Here is a 21,007-nt window from a genome sequence, read left to right on the forward strand (position 1 = left end):
AGTTCCATAGCGTTGGTGCCACTACTGAGAAGGCCCTATTTCTTGCAGCCGCCCCACGTACCTCCCTAGGCGGCGGCACTTGTAAAAAGGCCTTCTCTGATGACCTGAGAGGGCGAGCCGGATTGTACGGGAGCAGGCGATCTCTAAGATACCCTGGTCCAGAGCAGTATAGGGCTTTAAAGGTCAATACCAGCACCTTGAATTGGGCCCGGAAACGAATGGGCAGCCAGTGCAGCCGCTGGAGAAGCGGACTGACAGGGTCAAACCGCCTACCTCCAGTAACCACACGGGCTGCCGCATTCTGCACTAGTTGCAGTTTCCGAACCGTCTTCAAGGGCAGCCCCACATAGAGTGCGTTACAGTAATCTAATCTCGATGTCACCGAGGCATGGATCACCGTGGCCAGGTCTGCACGATCCAAGTACGGCCGCAGCTGGCGCACCAGCCGAAGCTGAGCGAAGGCCCCCCTTGCCACAGCCACCACCTGGGAATCCAGGAGCAGCTGCGAGTCCAAGTGGACCCCCAAGCTGCGGACCTGCTCCTTCAGAGGGAGTGCAACCCCATTCAGCGCAAGCCGATAGTCCAGCACCTGCATCGAGGATTTCCTAACCAGGAGAGCCTCTGTCTTATCCGGATTTAATTTCAGCTTGTTAGCCCCCATCCAGATCCTCACTGCCTCCAGACAGCGCTCCAGGTCCTCAACCGCCACCCTGGAGTCTGGAGGAAAGGAGAGATAGAGCTGGGTGTCATCAGCATATTGATGGCACCCCACTCTAAACCCCCGGATGACCTCTCCCAGCGGTTTCATGTAGATGTTAAATAGCATGGGGGACAGAATTGAGCCCTGTGGCACCCCGCATCTCAAGGGCCAGGGTGTCGAACAGGCATCCCCCAGCACCACCATCTGGGACCGACCCTCCAAGTAGGAGCGGAACCACCGCAAAACAGTGCCTCCAGCTCCCAACTCGGCCAATCGGCCCAGAAGGATACCATGGTCGATGGTATCGAAAGCCGCTGAGAGGTCTAGCAGGACCAACAGGGACGCACTCCCCCTGTCCAGTCCCCGGCGTAGGTCATCCACCAAGGCGACCAAGGCGGTTTCCGTCCCAAAGCCCGGCCTGAAGCCAGATTGAAAAGGATCCAGATAATCCGCTTCATCCAAGACCCTCTGGAGTTGGGACGCCACCACCCGCTCAATTACCTTGCCCAGAAACGGGATGTTGGAGACTGGCCGGTAGTTATCCAACATATGATATTCTTTATCATGTTTATGTGTGTGTGTGTTGGGGGGTGGAATGAATGAAGGAACTTGGAGGGTGCATGTGTGTAAGTGGGAGAGAGGGTGAATGCTGAGTGGGGAACTTTAAAGTTGGAAGGAGGCAGGGGCGGCTGAAAAGGAGGCCAGGAGATGCATTGCCTCCTGGATTTCTGGCCTTTGAGCTCCAAAGGAGGGGGAAAACCTGCTAGAGCAGCTGTGTGCAATTGCCTCCTTTTACCTTTTTATCAAGGGGGAACAAGTGAAGGAACTGGGGTGTGTGTGTGGGGGGGAACGCTGAGTGGGGAGCTTTAAGTCTACAATCATATACACACTTTCTTGGGAGTAAGCCCAATTGGACACAATAGGACTTACTTCTGAGTAGACATGCATAGGGTTGTGCGCTAAGCTTGGGAGGAAGAGGCAGCTGGTAAGGAGACATGCTGTCTCCCAGACCACTGGGCTTTGAGCTCCAAGAAACAGAAAAACCTTTTGCTGCAGCCATGGGCAACTGCCTTCTTTAAGAACATAAGAAGAGCCCTGCTGGATCAGGCCAAAGGCCCATCTAGTCCAGCTTCCTGTATCGCACAGTGGCCCACCAAATGCCCCAGGGAGTACACAAGACAACAAACACAATCTGCGTCTCCCCTCCCCTGCATCTGGCAATCAGAGGCAGCCTGCCTCTAAAACCAAGAGCTTGCACATACCTACTATGACTTGTAACCGGTGAACTTTTCCTCCAGAAATTTGTCTAATCCCCTCTTAAAAGCATCCAGGCAAGATGCCTTCACTACTTCCTGTGGCAAAGAGTTCCACAAACTAATTACACACTGGGTAAAGAAATATTTTCCTCTGTCTGTCCTAACTCTCCCAACACTCAACTTCCTTGGATGTCCCCTGGTTCTGGTGTTATGTGAGAGAGAAAAGTGCATCTCTTTATCAGAGCATCTATCTAGTATCTTTTGCCTTCTTCCCATGTTGGGGGGGGGGAACAAGTAAAGGAACTGGGAGAGTGTGCGTGGGAGGGAATGCCAAGTGGGGAGCTTTAAAGCTACAATTCTATACACACTGTTCTGGGAGTAAGCCCATTAGACATAATAGGTCTTATTTCTGTGTAGACATGCACAGGATTGTGCCCTAAGCTTGGGATGTATGTATGCATGCAAGCTATTTATTTCCTGCCCCTTTACACCATGGCAGATGCGCAATGTGGCCCTCATGCTACAAAGTCTGGAGACCCCTGCTTTAAATAAATAAATGAAAGCAAATGAGACAGCACTGAAGTCATTGGGGGGGCAGGAAAATTATTCCCCATGATGCCAAGGCAAATCAAACAAAGATCTTGGACTTAACATGCTTGTGTTTTTAAAGGGGTGTTTCTTTGCTCCCCCTAGTGCAGTACAGGTGCAGCCTATTTATCTAAGGATTTTTTATCTGCGGATTTGTCTCAATGAGAATGGGGTGAGGGTACTGGCCTCTAACTCCATTTCCAGGCAGCCTAAAATACTGCAAACAGCCTCTGCCTTGCCCAGGCAGGGAACAGCCCTGGAGCCATGGAAGAGATTCCCCTTTCGAAGGAACAGTAACATTCCTGGAGCCCCTGAGCCAGAAAAGAGGCTGAAGAGGGGGGCAGAAAACCCTGTGTAACCAGAACACGTGCAGCAAGGTGGAGCTCTCTCTCTCTCTCTCTCTCTCTCTCTCTCTCTCTCACACACACACACACACACACACACACACACACACACACACACGGCAGGTTTAAACACACACATACACACACACACACACACACACACACACAGAGGGGATTGCTTTAAAAAACCCAGGGAGTGTTTGCCGAATGCCCCCAAGATGATGCAAGCAATCACAAGCAAGCAAGCCTTCCCACCAACCAAAGCATGAGATATAGCTTACGATCCTCTCCACACTTTCCTGGGAGTAAACCCCATTGACTACAATGGGGCTTACTTCTGAGCAGAAACACATAGGGCAGGACTCTGAAAAATTCAGCATCCCACCTTTGAAAGATGCAGGACAGCTGGTAACGGGGAGGGTTCAGAGGGGGAGGAGAGGGGATTGCTTTAAAAAACCCAGGGAGTGTTTGCCAAATTCCACCCCTCCCAGATGATGCAGGCTCTCCTGCTCCAGCAAGCCTTCCCACACAAGCTTTGGGAAGCCTTGGAGAGACAGGCAAGTGTGAGCAGAGAGCTGGACTACAAGTCCCAGAATGCTCCAGGGCAGAGGAGCTTCCATGATGGTAGCCAGGGAGGGCTGCAGGAGTGGTAGCAGCGAAGAGGAGGAGGAGGAGAACCTGCAACGCTGTTGGGAGGCCACCTGGGACACAGAGGACGAGGCTTCCCAAGCAAGCTCACCATTCCAACTGTGAAAAAAGCAGAACAGCTGGCAACAGGAGGGCTGAGTATGGAGGGGAGGGGATTGAGAACAGCTGCTTTAGTTTCCTTCCATCCAGAAGTGTCAGGCTGCAGCGTGTTTGTGTAACTCTATGGCATTTAGCACATCATGCTTTTTGTTAATCGCACCAAGTCATGGAACGGAACTAACACGGATAAATAGGCTCCACCTGTAATATAGGAAGCATGTCTACATGATTCCCAGAGAATTCCCCATGTCTTTTTGCAATATGGAGGGTAATAAAGTCATCCCTGAGGCACAACCCAGGAACATAGGCATCAGTGTGGGGACATATTCCCTTCTGCCAAAAAATGGGTAATACTTTGCCCCAATTCATGTACCACCTGAAAGATCCACAAAGATCCGCATTATGGGGATGGGGCAGTAAAATGTTTTGTGAAAAAGTGACTTAGCCTTAATTTTATAGATTACAAACTACATAAATACACTTTTTCTGTAGTAAGGGAAAATATACCAGACAATATTCTATCCACTAGAATATAAGAAATTAAAATTTATCTGACAGTTTTACAACTATAACACAGTTTCAGGATAGAATTTTAGGCAGTTTAGGATTTTTCAAGCTATACCATATGAACTGTAACAACACCTTCATCTGTACAGTGTTTTATGACCATGTTTTATATTGTAAATACTGTTACCTGTTGGAAGGAATCTTCAAACAACGTTTGTCTTGATACATTGATCTTCACATGGCTCGGCAGAGCATTGGACTACAAACAAACAGTAGAACATCAAACACCTACTCAAAAAGAAATTGTGTAAATTTTAATGCTTTGATTAGCGTTTCAATACCTGACATAAGTAGCGGAAATGAGCTAGTTTCCATCTAAAGCTGCGTTCATAAGCAATTTGTGGTCCTTTGTTTCTGTAAAAGAATATCGCTGAAATTATTAATTAACAATGCATAACATTTCATAGCACTTTCATGGACTTACAAGTACCCTGTAGATTTAAACATATTTAATACAAATTTAGAAATAGTGAGAGCATTACTGCTTCACATGCAATTATGTTCTCAGAGTGTCTTCAAATCCTGTCATCTAATCTTTTTAAAAAAAGATGTAGCCCATATACACCTTGAATGCTGAAGGAAGTCCCATATCCATCTGACCATGAACTGAGATGGTCCTCAGAGGTTCTCCTGCAGGTGCCCCCATCAGATACAAGCTAGATAGTGACTAAAAGGAGATAGCCTTCTCCTCCCCCAAGAGGTTTGCCTGTGCCTACATTGCTCTCACTTCATCAGCCAAAGAAGACTTTTTCTGTATGATCTCAGGCATAAGTTTTAAATACCAATTTTATTGTTGCTCTAACTGTTATTTTATTATTATTTTATTGCCTTTGGAAAATTTTTCTTGAAAAGTGGAATGAAATTCCTCAAATAAAATAATCATGTCTCCTAAAAACTCTGGTGTCCAGCTTGAATAGGTGAATACAGATGGGCCCGCGTTATAAATGGATTTGGGACCCACAGATTCCAGTATCTGTGGGTCCTCAAATCTGCAGGTCAGACCCACGGACCCTCTGGAGGAAAGGATCCTTATCCACAGGGGGGAGGGGTCCTGGGACTGAACACCCGTGGATAATGAGGGTGGCTCTGTATTATAATTATTCCAAACTATCCTACATAGATTCAGTATGCTAGAAACACAATAGCTTTGAATTCCAATAAGATCTCACTTACACAGAGGATTTACCAGTACGAGGATCACTGAAGGTAGTTGTACGCGTGTTATGATCAACGAAGTATCTAACTCCCTCTCTGGTGTATCTGATTTCCCAGCCTTCCGGAAGGGGGTCCTCATTTTGTAAGCTGCATGAGAAATTAAATGTCATAAACTTCTTTTAAAAGCTATTTTACATCTAATTTATTTATTTACAAACTTATATCCCACTTTATCTCCCAAGTGGGCATTCAAAGCAAATTACAAAAAGTCAAAAAAACAAAATTCAATATAAAACTATAAATATTAATTTAGTTTTATTTAATTTATACACATTACTATAAAGCATCCATACACATACCCTTGAGTCCGTGGGTCTTCCCACTGTGTGGTCTTTGTGTTGTGGTTTACAAAGTACACTCTATCATTTGAATCTACTCTCCTTTCTGCAATAAAAAAAGTCAACAATGTAAAAACAAAAGTTAAACATACATGGATGTTTGAATAAAACAGGTATTTTTTTTTTACCCCAGCCTGGTGGCAAAGGACCAAGTGGATCATTTTCTGCAGTCAGCATTGAGGCCTAGTGAAAATGAGAGAGAAGATGTAAATAGCATGGTATGTGTGTGTTTTGTTTTTAATGTAAACAAACCTAGGGAAAACTCCAAAAGCACTGTTTCTTTGCTTAATTAGTTACCCTTTGCAATGGGAGATACTACATTTAAAAGTCTCTGACATTCTTTCTGTCATTCATACCAGGGAGACTTGTGACTTCCCGGACATAGCCTGGAGAAAAAGGTGCTGAATAATAATGCATCTCCTCACAGAGACAGTCAGCAGAGAATAAAAACCCTTATAGTGGAAGGTGGCAGCTTACCCCAGACCTTTCCTTTTATCTTAGCTGACCAATCACTACCTTTCATGTGACAGTTTTGCCTATCGCATTTCTATTGGCTTGAGGCTAACACACATAGATACTTCATAAGTATATGATTTAAAATACTGGGAGCTCTCATCATCCATTACATAAAATCAGACTTTAAAATACATACAAATTAAAATTTGTCCATAATGTACATGGGACTTGAGAGAGGTTAGCTAATGAGTTCACAATATATCTGCTTTGTATACTTCTGACTGTAAAATCAGCACGTGTCATGGTCCTGTTAGTTATTACTGTATTCAGATAAAAGTTTGACAACAGGTTACCTTTATTTTGATATACAAGTAGCATACCTTGAGTTTTGTCACAATGACTTTGGTTGCTTCCTCCTTACCAAGCATCCAAAAGCAGCCCATGTGGAGCTTGACTTGGGAGGCAAAGCCTCCTGCAAGTGGCACAGGGAATCCATGGGTCTGGACAGGCAGCTCCACCATTCCTTGTTGGCAAGTGGCAGGAGGCTTCACTTCCCAAGCTTAACTCTGCAAAAACCACTTCCAAGTGCTTAGCAATGTTAAACAACGTCCAGCCCCTTCAGGCAACATCTGGACTCTTTAAACAAAAACATTGCTGGCGTTCATCCATTTATTACTTTTGTCATTGGTCTGGTCCCACAGATGAAAGTGCAAGGTATGCTTGTATGTAGTTTCATGCGTGTGATCGCATGCGCATGTTGAGAAGTCAGTAATACTCCATGGAAGACAAAACCCCGGTATCAAAAATAGCACTGACATGTTAAGGTTTTAACAAAACAGAAAGAAGACCAATATTCTTCACAGAAACAACCCAAATTATCTACTTCTGAAGATACAAATGAAAAGACAAGTTTTGATGCACTGGCCTCAATCTAGTGTTTCAGCAAAGCAGTGTCACAGGCAGTCTTACTAAGCTTTGTGGAAGCATTCTGGTGTGACCCTAATAGGACTGTGAATTACTTCAGTCATTATGGCTTAAGGTACAATGTCATCAGTGCATTGCAGAGTTCCACACATACAGTAGTTTGCTAAAGAAATGCACAAGCTCTTTGTGTTTATTTTGTATGCCAAATTAAAATTCAAGGGTACTCATCAATAGGTTTTTAGTTTGTTGTTTTAATGTATGCTGAACCGACACCATATGCATGTACAAAGGTCTCATATCTACTGCCCTGAAACTCTTGAACCATAATGATGCACATTAGTCATGGGCAGAATTCCAAACTGGCTAGCTTCTCTCTTCCTAGACTTTTCTCCTGCATGTTGAGAGCTGTGCACAATAATGCACAAATGCTGTGGCCCACTCAATTTAAGATGCAGTTAAAGATTTTCTTAATATTGCAAAATCCTACTTAATCCTGAAAACAAATTTGTCAATGGAACCAAGTAGTTTGAACAAAGGTTGTATAAACCTTTGGTTTATACAAGTAGTTTGAACAAAGGTTGTATAAACCAGTGAGGGCTGAGACAGAGAAACCTATTCCACACAAGCTTGGGACTAGATGATGCTGGGACCTTTTGTTCAACCCTAATGATCAGGGTTCTTCCAAAGCTAAAAATGGCACATACTGTATGTCTGCCTATTATTTCTCCAACCATAGCCTATAAACACAAATGATTTAGGATACGCACATGATTAAGGCAAAGCAACAAGAAATCTGCATACGTCATAGCTTTTAAAAAAAATTAAGGTACCCTAACCATGTGCTTTATAATATTTAGTAAGGGCTGTTTTGGTTGAGTTTTGTTTGTTTAAGCACTGGTTTTGTATGGTTTATGTTCAATTACTGATTTATGGTATTACTGTGACTGATTCAAATGCCCAAAAGGACAGAAAGATAGCAACACATTTAAAACACAAGTTCTAAAAAAAAAAAAAAAAAACCAAACCAGCAGACTATTTATGTATGGATGAATTTATAAGATTTATACCCCACCTTTCCTAGGCACAAGGTGGATGGATACTATAAAATAAAACCCTGAATTCTGAATTAGTAAATTCACCTAAACAGACATCAGCATATCAAAAAGTGTCATTGCTGCATACCGTATATACTCGCCTATAGGTCAAAAAATTTATGACTAAAAATACAACCTGAAATCCTGGGTTGACTTATACCCTGGTCAATGTGGTGAGTGGGGCAAGATCCTCTGGGAGCTTCTGCTAAGCTTATGGAAGTTCAGCAGCTGTCTGGTGAAGTGGGGGGTGGTGGAAATGGGCTGAGAAGCAGGAAGCAGGTGGAGAAAAAGGAGAATTTTTACCAGTAATTATGGTATTCAGAGGCAGCTATTTTAGCCTCTTCTCCAGACAGGAAGAGAAGTGAAGGCGCTTCTGGGAATTGTAGTCTATAAGGGGCTGCTACTATAGAAGTACAGCACATACTCCCACAAAGCCTCCCCACAATTCCCAGAAGCCCCTTTGTCTCCCTTCCAGTTTGGAGAAGGGAAATGCCTCATTTTCTTTTGCTGCTGCCTCAGAACATTCCTGGCAAGTCATTTGCAAAGAATTTCACACACACCCCCAAGTTTAGGGGTCTGGTTTTTAAAACCCTAGGATGTGATCCTCATTTCCATCTGAAACAAAGTCCCAGGCTACAATGCACCATTACTTAAGAATAACATGCATGGAAAGCACTGGGTCTGCTTCTGAGTAAATAGGGTTGTAACTGTGCGCAGCTGCGCTTGCTCATGCTCAATCCTTGTTGCTTGTCTCCCTGCTGTGAACTGAATTGCACACTCCCAATTACATGTTTTATTTGCATGTTATATGTAGAGCCTCTGGCTTAACACACCAGGCACCTTAAAGAAGGATTTGATTAATGGTTCTACTGGTATGTTGTTTACAGGTACTTACTCTGACAGTATTTACACAAATACTGTGAAGACCAGAATTTTAAAAGTTAAATGTCAAAAATGCATTTTATGATCTTATTGTATTTTTAATAAATTAGAAACTACAGTTTTTAGGTAACAATTACTGAAAGGTTATTTTTCAAGATCTGGCTTCAGGTAAAATCAAACAAAATTATAGTCAGACCCCCCCCCCCAGTTTAACCCCCGACTTATCCGAGGGTCATAGAAAATTCCATGATTTGGGGCTCAAAACCTGCCCTTGACTTATCTGTGAGATTGACTTGTGGTCAAGTGTCTGCGGTGAGTTATGTGCATTAAATAGCTAATAAAAGAGAAAAAACTAAACCTAACATAACTTCATATATTTACCGAGTAGAGGTATCGTTGGTTGAATTGTTGCATAGCTCCCTGCAGTTGATTACGCTGAGACTGCCATTGCTCAAAGTTCCTGACCGATTCCATTGTTGGTCGCTGCCATGTTGTTGTTCGTGTGTTATGGTCCACATAATAAACCCTTCCACGATCATCGACCCTCCTTTCCCAACTATCAAACAAAATGTCAATATTAGAAGTTACTTTTTTCCAGCTCATAATACAAAAATAATGTACTACAGACAACTGAAATTTCTTTGCCAGCATTATTTTGCCTTAGAGTTTGAAATCTCCCAAATGTTACTGTTCCCCTAAATTTAAAAGGTATAAAATAAAATTTAAGAAAAAGATAGAAAATATGCCTCAGTGTTTCTGCCAATGTTATAGTAAGACTGATGTAGAATCATATTTTGACATTCTTGCAGTGACGGGGGCACATGTTGTTCTTAAAGTTCTAAAGTGAAAAATGCTACTGTGAATGATTCCTGTGTTTCTAACCAATTAGCCTTTGAAATCAAAAGTTGTAGACCTGACAGTAACTAAGCCCAAGTGCAAGAAAATGAAACAAACATCTCTTCTTGTGCTGAATTTTTGATTGTACACTGCTAGAAACCTGTTACTTAAACCTTCTACTTTAGAACAAGTCATTAGTTCAGCAATGATCCTGAAACAAACTAGTTTAAAGACAGTGTGAGTTACGATCTTCCAGTGTGAGTAGTCCAGAACAATCTGAACATTGCTACAAGAGAAACTGAGCATCTCAGTAAAGATTATGCTTTGCAAGATACGCTTTGTAAGATAGCTTTGTATTTATAACGCTTTCAGTAGATGCCAAGTCCCTGTTGCTTTCATGCAACAGGGACTTGGCATCTACTGTTATTGAGGCTGTTATAATGAGTTTTCCTCCTTTAATACTATTGTGGAAATGGAACAGAAAAATTACTTACTGTGGCCTGTGCCCTAAAAACTGTAAAGCAGTGCTCTGCTTGCCAAAAAGGTTTTCCTACCCCTACTCTAGCACCCACCAAAAAGCAGATCCTGAAGGGTGAAGTAACTTCATGAATTGTGTGGGATATGACACAAAAGACTGCGTATATAAGGGGAATATGTGGAAACTGTGCAATACTTGCCAATCCACAAGCAAAAGTGCTTTTCTCCTTAGGTGAGATACCATTGGATCTAAGCCCATGGACTTTTAAAGTAAAATGATATGGTATGGATGATCACTTTTACAAACCTCTCTTCTGAAATTTATTGAATTTGTGCATTTAACAAAACTTTTTTAGTAAGTAGTTAAACAGAAAATTCTATAGCACAACATAGCTGAGGCAAAGTTCATAAAATATAACATTTGTGCACTTTGTTAATAGAGCTGTATTTTTAAAACCCTACACCACTTCATGATGAAAATATATAACTTGTTTGTTACCCCGGTGGTAAAGGTTGTGGCCTTTCCCAGGTTGTAGTTCTTGTGTTGTGATCAACATAATAGGTTCTACCATGAAGATCCTTTCTCTGTTCCCACCTTAAACATAAAGAAAGTAAAACATCATTAATAAAAAAGTAATGTTGCCATGCACTGAAATTTACAAAAACAAATATGTTCATTAGTACCCTACTAGATTGCCATTTTAATGCTGAATGTGAAACATGCATTTATGAAAAAAAAACATAAAATTAAGATTTATTTTCCCAGAAATGGTATCTAGCAAAAACTTTATCTAGATCTAGCATCTTCACACCAGCAACAAGAACTTCAGGTCACAAACAAATAAGATGAATCATGAGATTGATGGAAAGACTTATCCAAAAAGATGAAAAAGCAGTCTAGTCTGAGAAAAGCTAATCTGAAAACATAAATACATCTTAAAGAAACAGATGGATCCATCACTGGAAAGGCAGAGAAGAGGGAGGTAAACCAAGGCGCTTGCGCCTAATCCAAGTTCCCCTGCTTCTCTTTTTCAAATATGGAAAGAGCCTCAGATGGAGTTGTCTTCACTGCTCCAGAGACTCTATTGCCTTTACTCATCTGCACAGTACTGCTCATATTCTGGTCATCCTGGAAAACAAACTTAGCCTTTTATATATCATAATACAGAGGGGCCCCTATATCTGTGAATTGGGTGAGCAGGGGCCCCTGTGTGCACAGAGAACCCTCTGAAGGCAAGGGGTGCGAAGCTCTCCTAGGCTCCTGAGGGTGGGAGGAGGTGTTCACCCATATTGACAATTTCACATATCCATGGGGGGTTCTGGAATGGAACTCTCACGGATATAAGAGCATGCTTATAAATACTGCATTACCCAATTGAACCTATCTCATAAGCTAGAATTACATGCCTATATTTAACATGTTCTGTCCAGATATTGTTACATTATTAATGAAAATGAATTCTACGTACCCTGGGGGCAAAGGTTCTATGCTGCTATTACCAGATTGTTGCCTTACAGCTTCCCCAGATACACCTGAAGATTCCCTTGGCTTTGCTGCCTCTGTAGTTGTATTGTTTCTTGTATCAGAAGATGAAGGGTCTGTGGGAGCAACACTTTCAAGTCCAGTAGATACACTGGGGGTAGCTGTAGATGTGCTGCTTTCAGAGTTACTAGTAGTTTCTGTTGCTGAAGGAGGTTCGGTAGTAGTGGTAGCACAATCTGCAGATACAGAGGAGGCTTCTGCAGAATCCATAAGAGTTTCAGAATGATCATCAGCTTCATTCATGGATGACTCACAATTAACTGGAAAGCAAAAAGAACAAAAATCTTGTTTCAGACAGTGGATTACCATTCTTTAATTTGTAGGAAAAAAAAAAAAAAACCAGGTAACTCAGGATACTTTACACTGGTAGAGAGACTATAAAAAAATTTTTTTAAAGGTAATATTTTTTAAAAATGACACTGAAAAATAACGGAGGTTGAATGATTTGGTGAGGTTGCCATGTCCCACCATATGGGAAGGGCAGGCTCAGCCATGAGGCTGACCAAGGCATTCAAATTTTCAATATCATATCAACATATACATAGAAGTACACAACATGCAACTGCCCAAAAACCATAAAGAAAAACTAACAAAGACCTTTTGATCCTTATAACTCAGTCTCCGATTCCTAAAGAAGCCTGCTTGATCTTAAATAAGCTTGTCTTTTTCTTGGCGATTCATAATTAAAAATCACTAAGAAAAGACCAATTTTAACTAAAACCAAGCTGGCTTCTTACAGAATGAGAGGTTGAGAGATTATCAAAAGATCTTGAATGATTTACTTTTGTTTTGTTTTAAAATGAGGTTGTTCATATGGAACTTTACTCAGCGTGTGGTCGGTCTGTGGAACTCCTTGCCACAGGATGTGGTGATGGCGTCTAGCCTAGACGCCTTTAAAAGGGGATTGGACAAGTTTCTGGAGGAAAAATCCATTACGGGGTACAAGTCATGATGTGTATGTGCAACCTTCTGATTTTAGAAATGGGTTATGTCAGAATGCCAGATGCAAGGGAGGGCGCCAGAATGAGGTCTCTTGTTATCTGGTGTGCTCCCTGGGGCATTTGGTGGGCCGCTGTGAGATACAGGAAGCTGGACTAGATGGGCCTATGGCCTGATCCAGTGGGGCTGTTCTTATGTTCTAACTACATAAAGATATAAATCAAACATATAAACTCTCCAATGCAACCCATCATATCCCTACCCCCTTTCTAAAATGCTAAAGCAGTGGTATTCAATCTGGGCATCGCGACGCCCCAGCCTGTGGGTCCTGGCTTCTGCCCCCTTAAGGCGCAGGAGCAGCCAGGAGACGGGGAAGGCAGCAGCACGATCCGCAGGATCATGCCGCTCAGGGGGACTGCAGGGGCTTGGGTACACTTGCCCAAGTCTCCTGCAGCCTCCCAGGGGTGCAGGGAGCCCTGTGCAACCTTCGGCAGGGCTCCGCAGGCCAGAAAAAGTGAAAGCGGAGCGATCGTGCCCTGCTCCGCAAAACCAGAAGCAGAGCATGATTGCTCTGCTTTCCCTTCTGACGGGGCTGCAGGGACTGGGGTGTACCCTCCAGTCGCTGCTGCAGCCATCCCTGTGTGCGGGGAGCCCTGCGCGAGCACCTGCAGGGCGCCCCAGGTCAGGGAAAGGGAGAGTGGGGCAATCGCACTCTGCTTTTGCTGCCTTCCCCCTGACCCTGCTGCCTCCCCCCCCTCCCCGCCAAGTCTTACTGCGGGTTTCAAACTCCCGGAGAGTTTGAAAACCACAGCGCTGAAGGATCAGTGGACTCTTGTAGTAGCATTCACTGCTATGCAAGTGTATACATCCAGAAGGAACAGTATGCACGCACGCACGCACGCACACTTTCTGCTTCTGCACAGGGATCTTGAGGTCACAGCCGTAACAAACTAATCTCCAAACATCAACACAAAGTTAATTTGAGGTTAGACATAAAAATTAAAAAAAAATCTAATGGACTACATTTCCAAGTTTGTTCCGCCTATGCTACTGCCAGACTTACCTGTCAGTGGTTTTGGTGTTGGTGTATTTTTGGGTCTGGCTGCAGGATGAGGAGATGGTGTGCTGTCGCCGCTGTCTCCATTAACTGCATGTATTACAGAGCTTGATGGTGCTTGATTGTCTATTCTGTTGGAAACATCATAGGGAGATCTTGTCAAAATAAATCTTTCAGATTAGTTTAACTATACGTAACAAAACCCTGCAAGGAAATCCTTGCAGATGAAAAGTTACCAAATTAGAATGGCAATACATTGTTTAATGATTATAAACAGAATACATATTCAATATTACCATAGATACTTGCCTACAGGACAAGAAATTTTTGCCAAGAAATCAAGCTTAGATAATCACCTTGCCTTATCTCTGAAGTCACTCAGGGGGCAGAGCTTTCCAACTCCAGAGAACATGCTTTTCAAGCAGCACATGCAGAGATAGTTATGAGACCATAAATTTCCAAGGCAACCCTGGAAAGTTGCAGCAAAGTTAACCTTTTCACTGCTCCTGAGACTTCCAATGAATTCCACTGAATTAAAGCCAGCCCCCTTCTCTAAGTTTACAGAGCCTGCTGCAGCCGTTTTGCAAATGCTTGCATTTTGCAGAGGTCTATTTTTTTAAAAACACCAGGATGTCATCCTCTTTTCCATTTCCAATTGCCCCAGGCTACAATTCAGTGCACCATGACTTAAGAATAACACCCATGGAAACCAAGGTTACCAAAAGGGCTGTTTTGTTTAGGGGAATTAGTACACTACCCTTACTGGAACCTCAGGATCGCAGGCTGGATAACAAGATGGCGTCATGCAGAGAAATTCCCTTTAGCTTAAAGAGGAGACTGGGAGAAAGATAACTTTTAATAAAAGATTATAGCTTTATTACAAAAGTACAAAGATAAACATAATGCACATGGAAAAATAAGTATATGTTTCTTGGTCCTAGTACTTGAATCCAGTGTACCTAGCTTTCATGGTGGTTGCATGTAAAAAGTACTTGGTGCATCTGAGGAAATTAGAAAAGGAAAGGTTGTAGGGAAGGGTTTTAGGGGTCCCTGGTCTGCCAAACCCAGTTGCTAACTAAAGATGGGGAGAGAAGGGGAGGAAGAGGGGGGGAAAGAAGGAAAGAGTTTCAGGTGCCAGATAGTTACCTGTCCTGTAGAGCAGTTGGGGGGGGGGAAGTCCTGTATAGAGGACCCTCTGACACAACACAGATGTGTTGTGTCCTTGGAGGGGGAGCCAGAGAGAGAGATGTGGGATGAAACCCTCTCTTAAAAAGGGGTTTTCTGACTCTGCTGAGCTGAATGGTAACTTCCTTACCACCGTCCAGCAGGGTAAACATTGAAAAGATCAGGATGCCCCTTATCAGCAAAATTCAATGGGATCTAATGGCTGGCTTCCTAGCTAGGGGAACTTAAACAATACAATGAATGGGCAACCCAGGAAGGCAGTTCAATTTTGCATACGGTACTTAAGCTTGTTGTTGGCAACCTTCAGTCTCGAAAGACTATGGTATCGCGCTCTGAAAGGTGGTTCTGGAACAGCGTCTAGTGTGGTTGAAAAGGCCGATTCGGGAGTTACAATCCCTTCCACACTGGGAGCAAATGCAGTCTGTCCCTGGTCTGTCTCCCTGGCTATGGGCCTTCCTTCTTTGCCTCTTAGCCTCAGACTGTTGGCCAAGTGTCTCTTCAAACTGGGAAAGGCCATGCTGCACAGCCTGCCTCCAAGCAGGCTGCTCAGAGGCCAGGGTTTCCCACTTGTTGAGGTCCACTCCTAAGGCCTTCAGATCTCTCTTGCAGATGTCCTTGTATCGCAGCTGTGGTCTACCTGTAGGGCGCTTTCCTTGCACGAGTTCTCCATAGAGGAGACCCTTTGGGATCCGGCTATCATCCATTCTCACGACATGACCGAGCCAATGCAGGCGTCTCTGTTTCAGCAGTGCATACATACTAGGGATTCCAGCACGTTCCAGGACTGTGTTGTTTGGAACTTTGTCCTGCCAGGTGATGCCAAGAATGCGTCAGAGGCAGCGCATGTGGAAAGCGTTCAGTTTCCTCTCCTGTTGTGAGCAAAGAGTCCATGACTCACTGCAGTACAGAAGTGTACTCAGGACGCAAGTTCTGTAGACCTGGATCTTGGTATGTTCCGTCGGCTTCTTGTTGGACCACACTCTTTGAGAGTCTGGAAAACGTGGTAGCTGCTTTACCGATGCGTTTGTTTAGCTCAGTATCAAGAGAAAGTGTCAGAGATCGTTGAGCCAAGGTACACAATGTCATGGACAACCTCCAGTTCATGTGCAGAGATTGTAATGCAGGGAGGTGAGTCCACATCCTGAACCATGACTTGCGTTTTCTTAAGGCTGATTGTCCGTCCAAAATCTTGGCAGGCCTTGCTAAAACGAATCATGAGCTGCTGGAGATCTTTGGCAGAGTGGGTAGTGACAGCTGCATCGTCGGCAAAGAGGAAGTCACGCAGACATTTCAGCTGGACTTTGGACTTTGCTCTCAGTCTGGAGAGGTTGAAGAGCTTTCCATCTGATCTGGTCCGGAGATAGATATCTTCTGTTGCAGTTCCAAAGGCATGCTTCAGCAGAACAGCGAAGAAAATCCCAAACAAGGTTGGCGCAAGAACACAGCCCTGCTTCACGCCGCTTCGGATGTCAAAGGGGTCTGATGTGGAGGAGCTTGACAGTGAACCAACCCTAGAAGAACTTCACGTGGCCCTGGACTTCCTTGCCTTTGGCAAGGCACCTGGAAAAGACAGCATCCCTGCTGAAGTCCTAAAGTGCTGCAAAGAGATCATCATCACTGAGCTGCATGAAATCCTCTGTCTCTGCTGGAGAGAAGGTGTAGTACCTCAAGACATGAGGGATGCAAACATCATCACGCTGTACAAGAACAAAGGCGACAGGGGTGACTGCAACAACTACCGTGGCATCTCTCTCCTTAGCATTGTAGGAAAGTTGTTTGCCCGAGTTGCACTAAAGAGGCTCCAGGTATTTGCAGAGAGCGTTTATCCAGAATCACAGTGCGGATTCCGAGCCAACAGGTCCACCACTGATATGGTATTCTCCCTTAGACAACTGCAGGAGAAATGCAGGGAACGATGACAGCCACTCTTTATAGCCTTCATAGATCTCACGAAGGCCTTCGACCTGGTCAGTAGGGCTGGCCTCTTCAAGATTCTCCCCAAGATTGGATGTCCACCCAGGCTCCTCAGCATCATCAGATCCTTCCACAAGGACATGAAGGGCACTGTTGTCTTCGATGGCTCCACATCAGACCCCCTTTGACATACTTAAGCAGTGATTGAGTTAAACAATACAATGAATACAGTAATGGAGGAGACTGGGTTAAAACAATACAATGAATAGGAGACACTTAAACAATGATTGACTATTGCAGACTTCTTCCTATAATATGTGAATTTTGTAACCATGAGGTTGTGACTTGACCAGAGTTTTTTTTGGAAAAGTGTGCTGGGAGAAGTGTGGCCTGCATGAAGTTCCAGTAACATAACCAGATATAAAATCACAACTAAGGAAAAAGGGGATTTTCACGTAACACCAACGGGTCTGCTTCTGAGTAAACAGGGTTACAACTATGTGCAGCTGCACTTACAGTAATTCCTTTTTGCTTGTCTCTCTGCTGTGAATTGAACTGCACTCTCCCAGTTATGTGTTATGTTGTATGTTATATGTTGAGCCTTTGGCTTAACACACCAGGTACCTTAAAAAAGGATTTGATTTATGGTTCTCCAGCAGTGGTTCCCGACCTTTTTCACTTGCATACCCCTTGGCAGCCCATTTCCATAAATGGACCTCCCCATATTAGCTAAATGTTTGTAATTAATATCAGTATAAGCCCTCATCTCCTCCATATGAAAATCCATACTTTCAGTATTCATCACAGTATTTTCTCTTTTTAAGCTGTTTGAAGAACAGAAGACTACGAGCTCAATCCTGAACTGGCCCAGGTGCGTGGCTGTGGCAGCACCAAAAATGGCTGCCGCCACATCCTGCACGCCCAAAGCCACCATGGGCAGCACCTCGGGAGAAGGGGATTTTCGTCCCCTTCACATGGGGAAAGGGAGCAGCCCCACAATGGGGCTGCTTAATTTACTGGCGAGGTAAAAGCCTCCATTTTGGGCGGCGAGCCTGACTTGGAGGCCTTGGATCCCGCCTCCCTCCCCGCTCCCTCCTTCCAGCACGCTGTGCAAGGCATTCTGGAGCATTACTTGCTTTTTTCTGCCATTATTTAATTATTTCTCAAGTACCCCTAAAAATCCTGTCAAGTGCCCCTGGGGGTACATGTACCCCAGGCTAGGAACCACTGTTCTACTGGTATGCTGTTTATTTTAATTACCGTATTTTTCACTCTATAAGACGCACCTGACCATAAGACGCACCTTGTTTTTAGAGGAGAAAAACAAGGAAAAAATATTCTGAACCAAATAGTGTAATAAAATATTTAATAAACTATAACAGAATAACATTTGAACCATGTAAAGTGAACAGCAGTCAACAGTGGCATTAAGAACCATTATCACTGTCATTAACAAATGGAGAGACTTAAAGGTTTGAGTACTCTAGTTTTCTGGAAATCCCAAGAACTCATCATCACTAGAGTCAGAATTTATGAAGCTCACAAAAGCAGGTGCACACAAATAGGGGACCACATTATCTTTCTGCTACAATGATGTTCTGCCAAATTTCAATCCACTGGGCCTCATGCCCGCTTAAGGCTGATCAGTCCCCCTTGTGCAACTCACCAGTGCAGCAAGCAAAAATGAGTCCAGTTCCAGTCCACAGATGCCAAGTAAATCAGTTCCATCATTCAGAGTTGCCAAATCAGAGTCCAGAGCCAATAAGCCAAATTACAGTCCAAGGTCAGGTTCCAGGTAGGTCAGTTAAATCCATCAGGGTATACAAGTCCAGCCACACTCAGATTCCAAATTCAATAAACCCAGCCAGCCAGCCCACACTCCTTCAAAACCCACAAACCCTTTCTGCCTCTGGTACTCCTTATATCCCTGAGGGCCCTATTGCCTTCCAGTGGCTGCAGCTGTGCCCAGGATGCCCAGGCCTTACCCTTAAAGGGGCCACTGCTGACACCACATCTACCTCCTCACCAGATCTTCCTGGATTCCAATACAAGGGGGGGGGGAGCAGATCTCTATACAGACCAGTGCAAAAACAGGGGAAAGGTGTGGGGGAGGTAAGATCTTTGTATAGGCATCACAGCAAGACCAATGCAAAACCCCTTGCACACAGAACCAACAGATGGAAGTGGGGGGGGGGCGCAGATCTCTATACATAGCAGTGCAAAAGCAGGGGAAAAGTGTGGTACAGGTAAGATCTCTGTATAGGCATCACAGCAAGACCATTGCAAAACCCCTTGCACACAGAACCAACAGATGGAAGTGGGGAGGGGCGCAGATCTCCATACATAGCAGTGCAAAAGCAGGGGAAAAGTGTGGGGCAGGTAAGATCTCTGTATAGGCATCACAGCAAGGCCATTGCAAAACCCCTTGCACACAGAACCAACAGATGGAAGTGGGGGGGGCGGCGCAGATCTCCATACATAGCAGTGCAAAAGCAGGGGAAAAGTGTGGGGCAGGTAAGATCTCTGTATAGGCGTCACAGCAAGGCCATTGCAAAACCCCTTGCACACAGAACCAACAGATGGAAGTGGGGGGGGGCGCAGATCTCCATACATAGCAGTGCAAAAGCAGGGGAAAAGTGTGGGGCAGGTAAGATCTCTGTATAGGCATCACAGCAAGACCATTGCAAAACCCCTTGCACACAGAACCAACAGATGGAAGTGGGGAGGGGCGCAGATCTCCATACATAGCAGTGCAAAAGCAGGGGAAAAGTGTGGGGCAGGTAAGATCTCTGTATAGGCATCACAGCAAGGCCATTGCAAAACCCCTTGCACACAGAACCAACAGATGGAAGTGGGGGGGGGGGCGCAGATCTCCATACATAGCAGTGCAAAAGCAGGGGAAAAGTGTGGGGCAGGTAAGATCTCTGTATAGGCATCACAGCAAGACCATTGCAAAACCCCTTGCACACAGAACCAACAGATGGAAGTGGGGGGGGCGCAGATCTCCATACATAGCAGTGCAAAAGCAGGGGAAAAGTGTGGGGCAGGTAAGATCTCTGTATAGGCGTCACAGCAAGGCCATTGCAAAACCCCTTGCACACAGAACCAACAGATGGAAGTGGGGGGGGGGGCGCAGATCTCCATACATACCAGTGCAAAAGCAGGGGAAAGGTAAGTCAGCCCCAGTAGAGCCAATGGGGCTCACTCCCAGGGATGAGTGGACAGGAGAAAAGCCTGCCAGCGCCTCCTCTCCCAGGGAGGAGCCCGTCTCAGTCCCTGGGCTCCCTGGACTCACTCCCTAGGCTCGCTCCCTGGGCTCACAAGCCTGCCAGGGGCTCACTCCTAGGGATGCGTGGACAGGAGAGAAGCCCGCGATTGACTCATTTCGCCTGGAGATGGACTGGTAGCTCGAGGGTCGACGTAATGAGCAGCCCTGCTCTAGGGGCTTGCTCAGCAAGACTGCCACCCCACCCCCGCTTTCCTGGGAGTGAGCCCCAGTGACTTACTTCTGAGTAGACACGTGGGCTTTCTCAGCGAGCCTGCCATCCCCCCCCTTTCCTGGGAGTGAGTCCCAGTGAGTCTGAAACTTACTTCTGAGTAGACACACGGGCTTGCTCAGCAAGACTGCCACCCCACCCACGCTTTCCTGGGAAGCGGAGCCGAGCAGAGCGGGCAGGGGGCGGGGCCAGGGGCGGAGTTTTTTCTTTTCTTTTCAGTATTCGCTCCATAAGACGCACACACTTTTCCCCCCACTTTTTTGGGGGGGAAAAGTGCGTCTTATAGAGCGAAAAATACGGTAACTATTATTAACAGTATTTATATACCGCTTTTCAACTAAAAGTTCACAAAGCGGTTTACAGAGAAAAAATTAAATAACTAAATGGCTCCCTGTCCCAAAAGGATTCACAATCTAAAAAGATGAAAATGAATACCAGCAGACAGCC

At 44.6% G+C, this 21,007-nt stretch overlaps 1 protein-coding gene across 2 annotated transcripts in view; it reads right to left on the minus strand.

Moving 5' to 3' along the window:
- WWP1 (WW domain containing E3 ubiquitin protein ligase 1) overlaps positions 1-21,007 on the minus strand; it is a 61,638-nt gene that overhangs the window by 15,689 nt on the left and 24,942 nt on the right. For both annotated transcript variants that reach the window (XM_066626250.1, XM_066626248.1), the window contains exons 7-15: positions 13,971-14,095; positions 11,895-12,228; positions 10,925-11,020; positions 9,493-9,667; positions 5,884-5,938; positions 5,717-5,801; positions 5,376-5,504; positions 4,484-4,556; positions 4,330-4,401 (exon numbers count right to left, since the gene is read on the minus strand). In XM_066626250.1, the coding sequence (XP_066482347.1) occupies positions 4,330-4,401; positions 4,484-4,556; positions 5,376-5,504; positions 5,717-5,801; positions 5,884-5,938; positions 9,493-9,667; positions 10,925-11,020; positions 11,895-12,228; positions 13,971-14,095 (1,144 nt within the window). The remainder of the gene's footprint in view (positions 1-4,329; positions 4,402-4,483; positions 4,557-5,375; positions 5,505-5,716; positions 5,802-5,883; positions 5,939-9,492; positions 9,668-10,924; positions 11,021-11,894; positions 12,229-13,970; positions 14,096-21,007) is intronic.

Source organism: Tiliqua scincoides, chromosome 4 (genome assembly GCF_035046505.1).
Source record: "Tiliqua scincoides isolate rTilSci1 chromosome 4, rTilSci1.hap2, whole genome shotgun sequence".
In the NCBI taxonomy this organism is placed as follows: Eukaryota; Metazoa; Chordata; class Lepidosauria; order Squamata; family Scincidae; genus Tiliqua; species Tiliqua scincoides.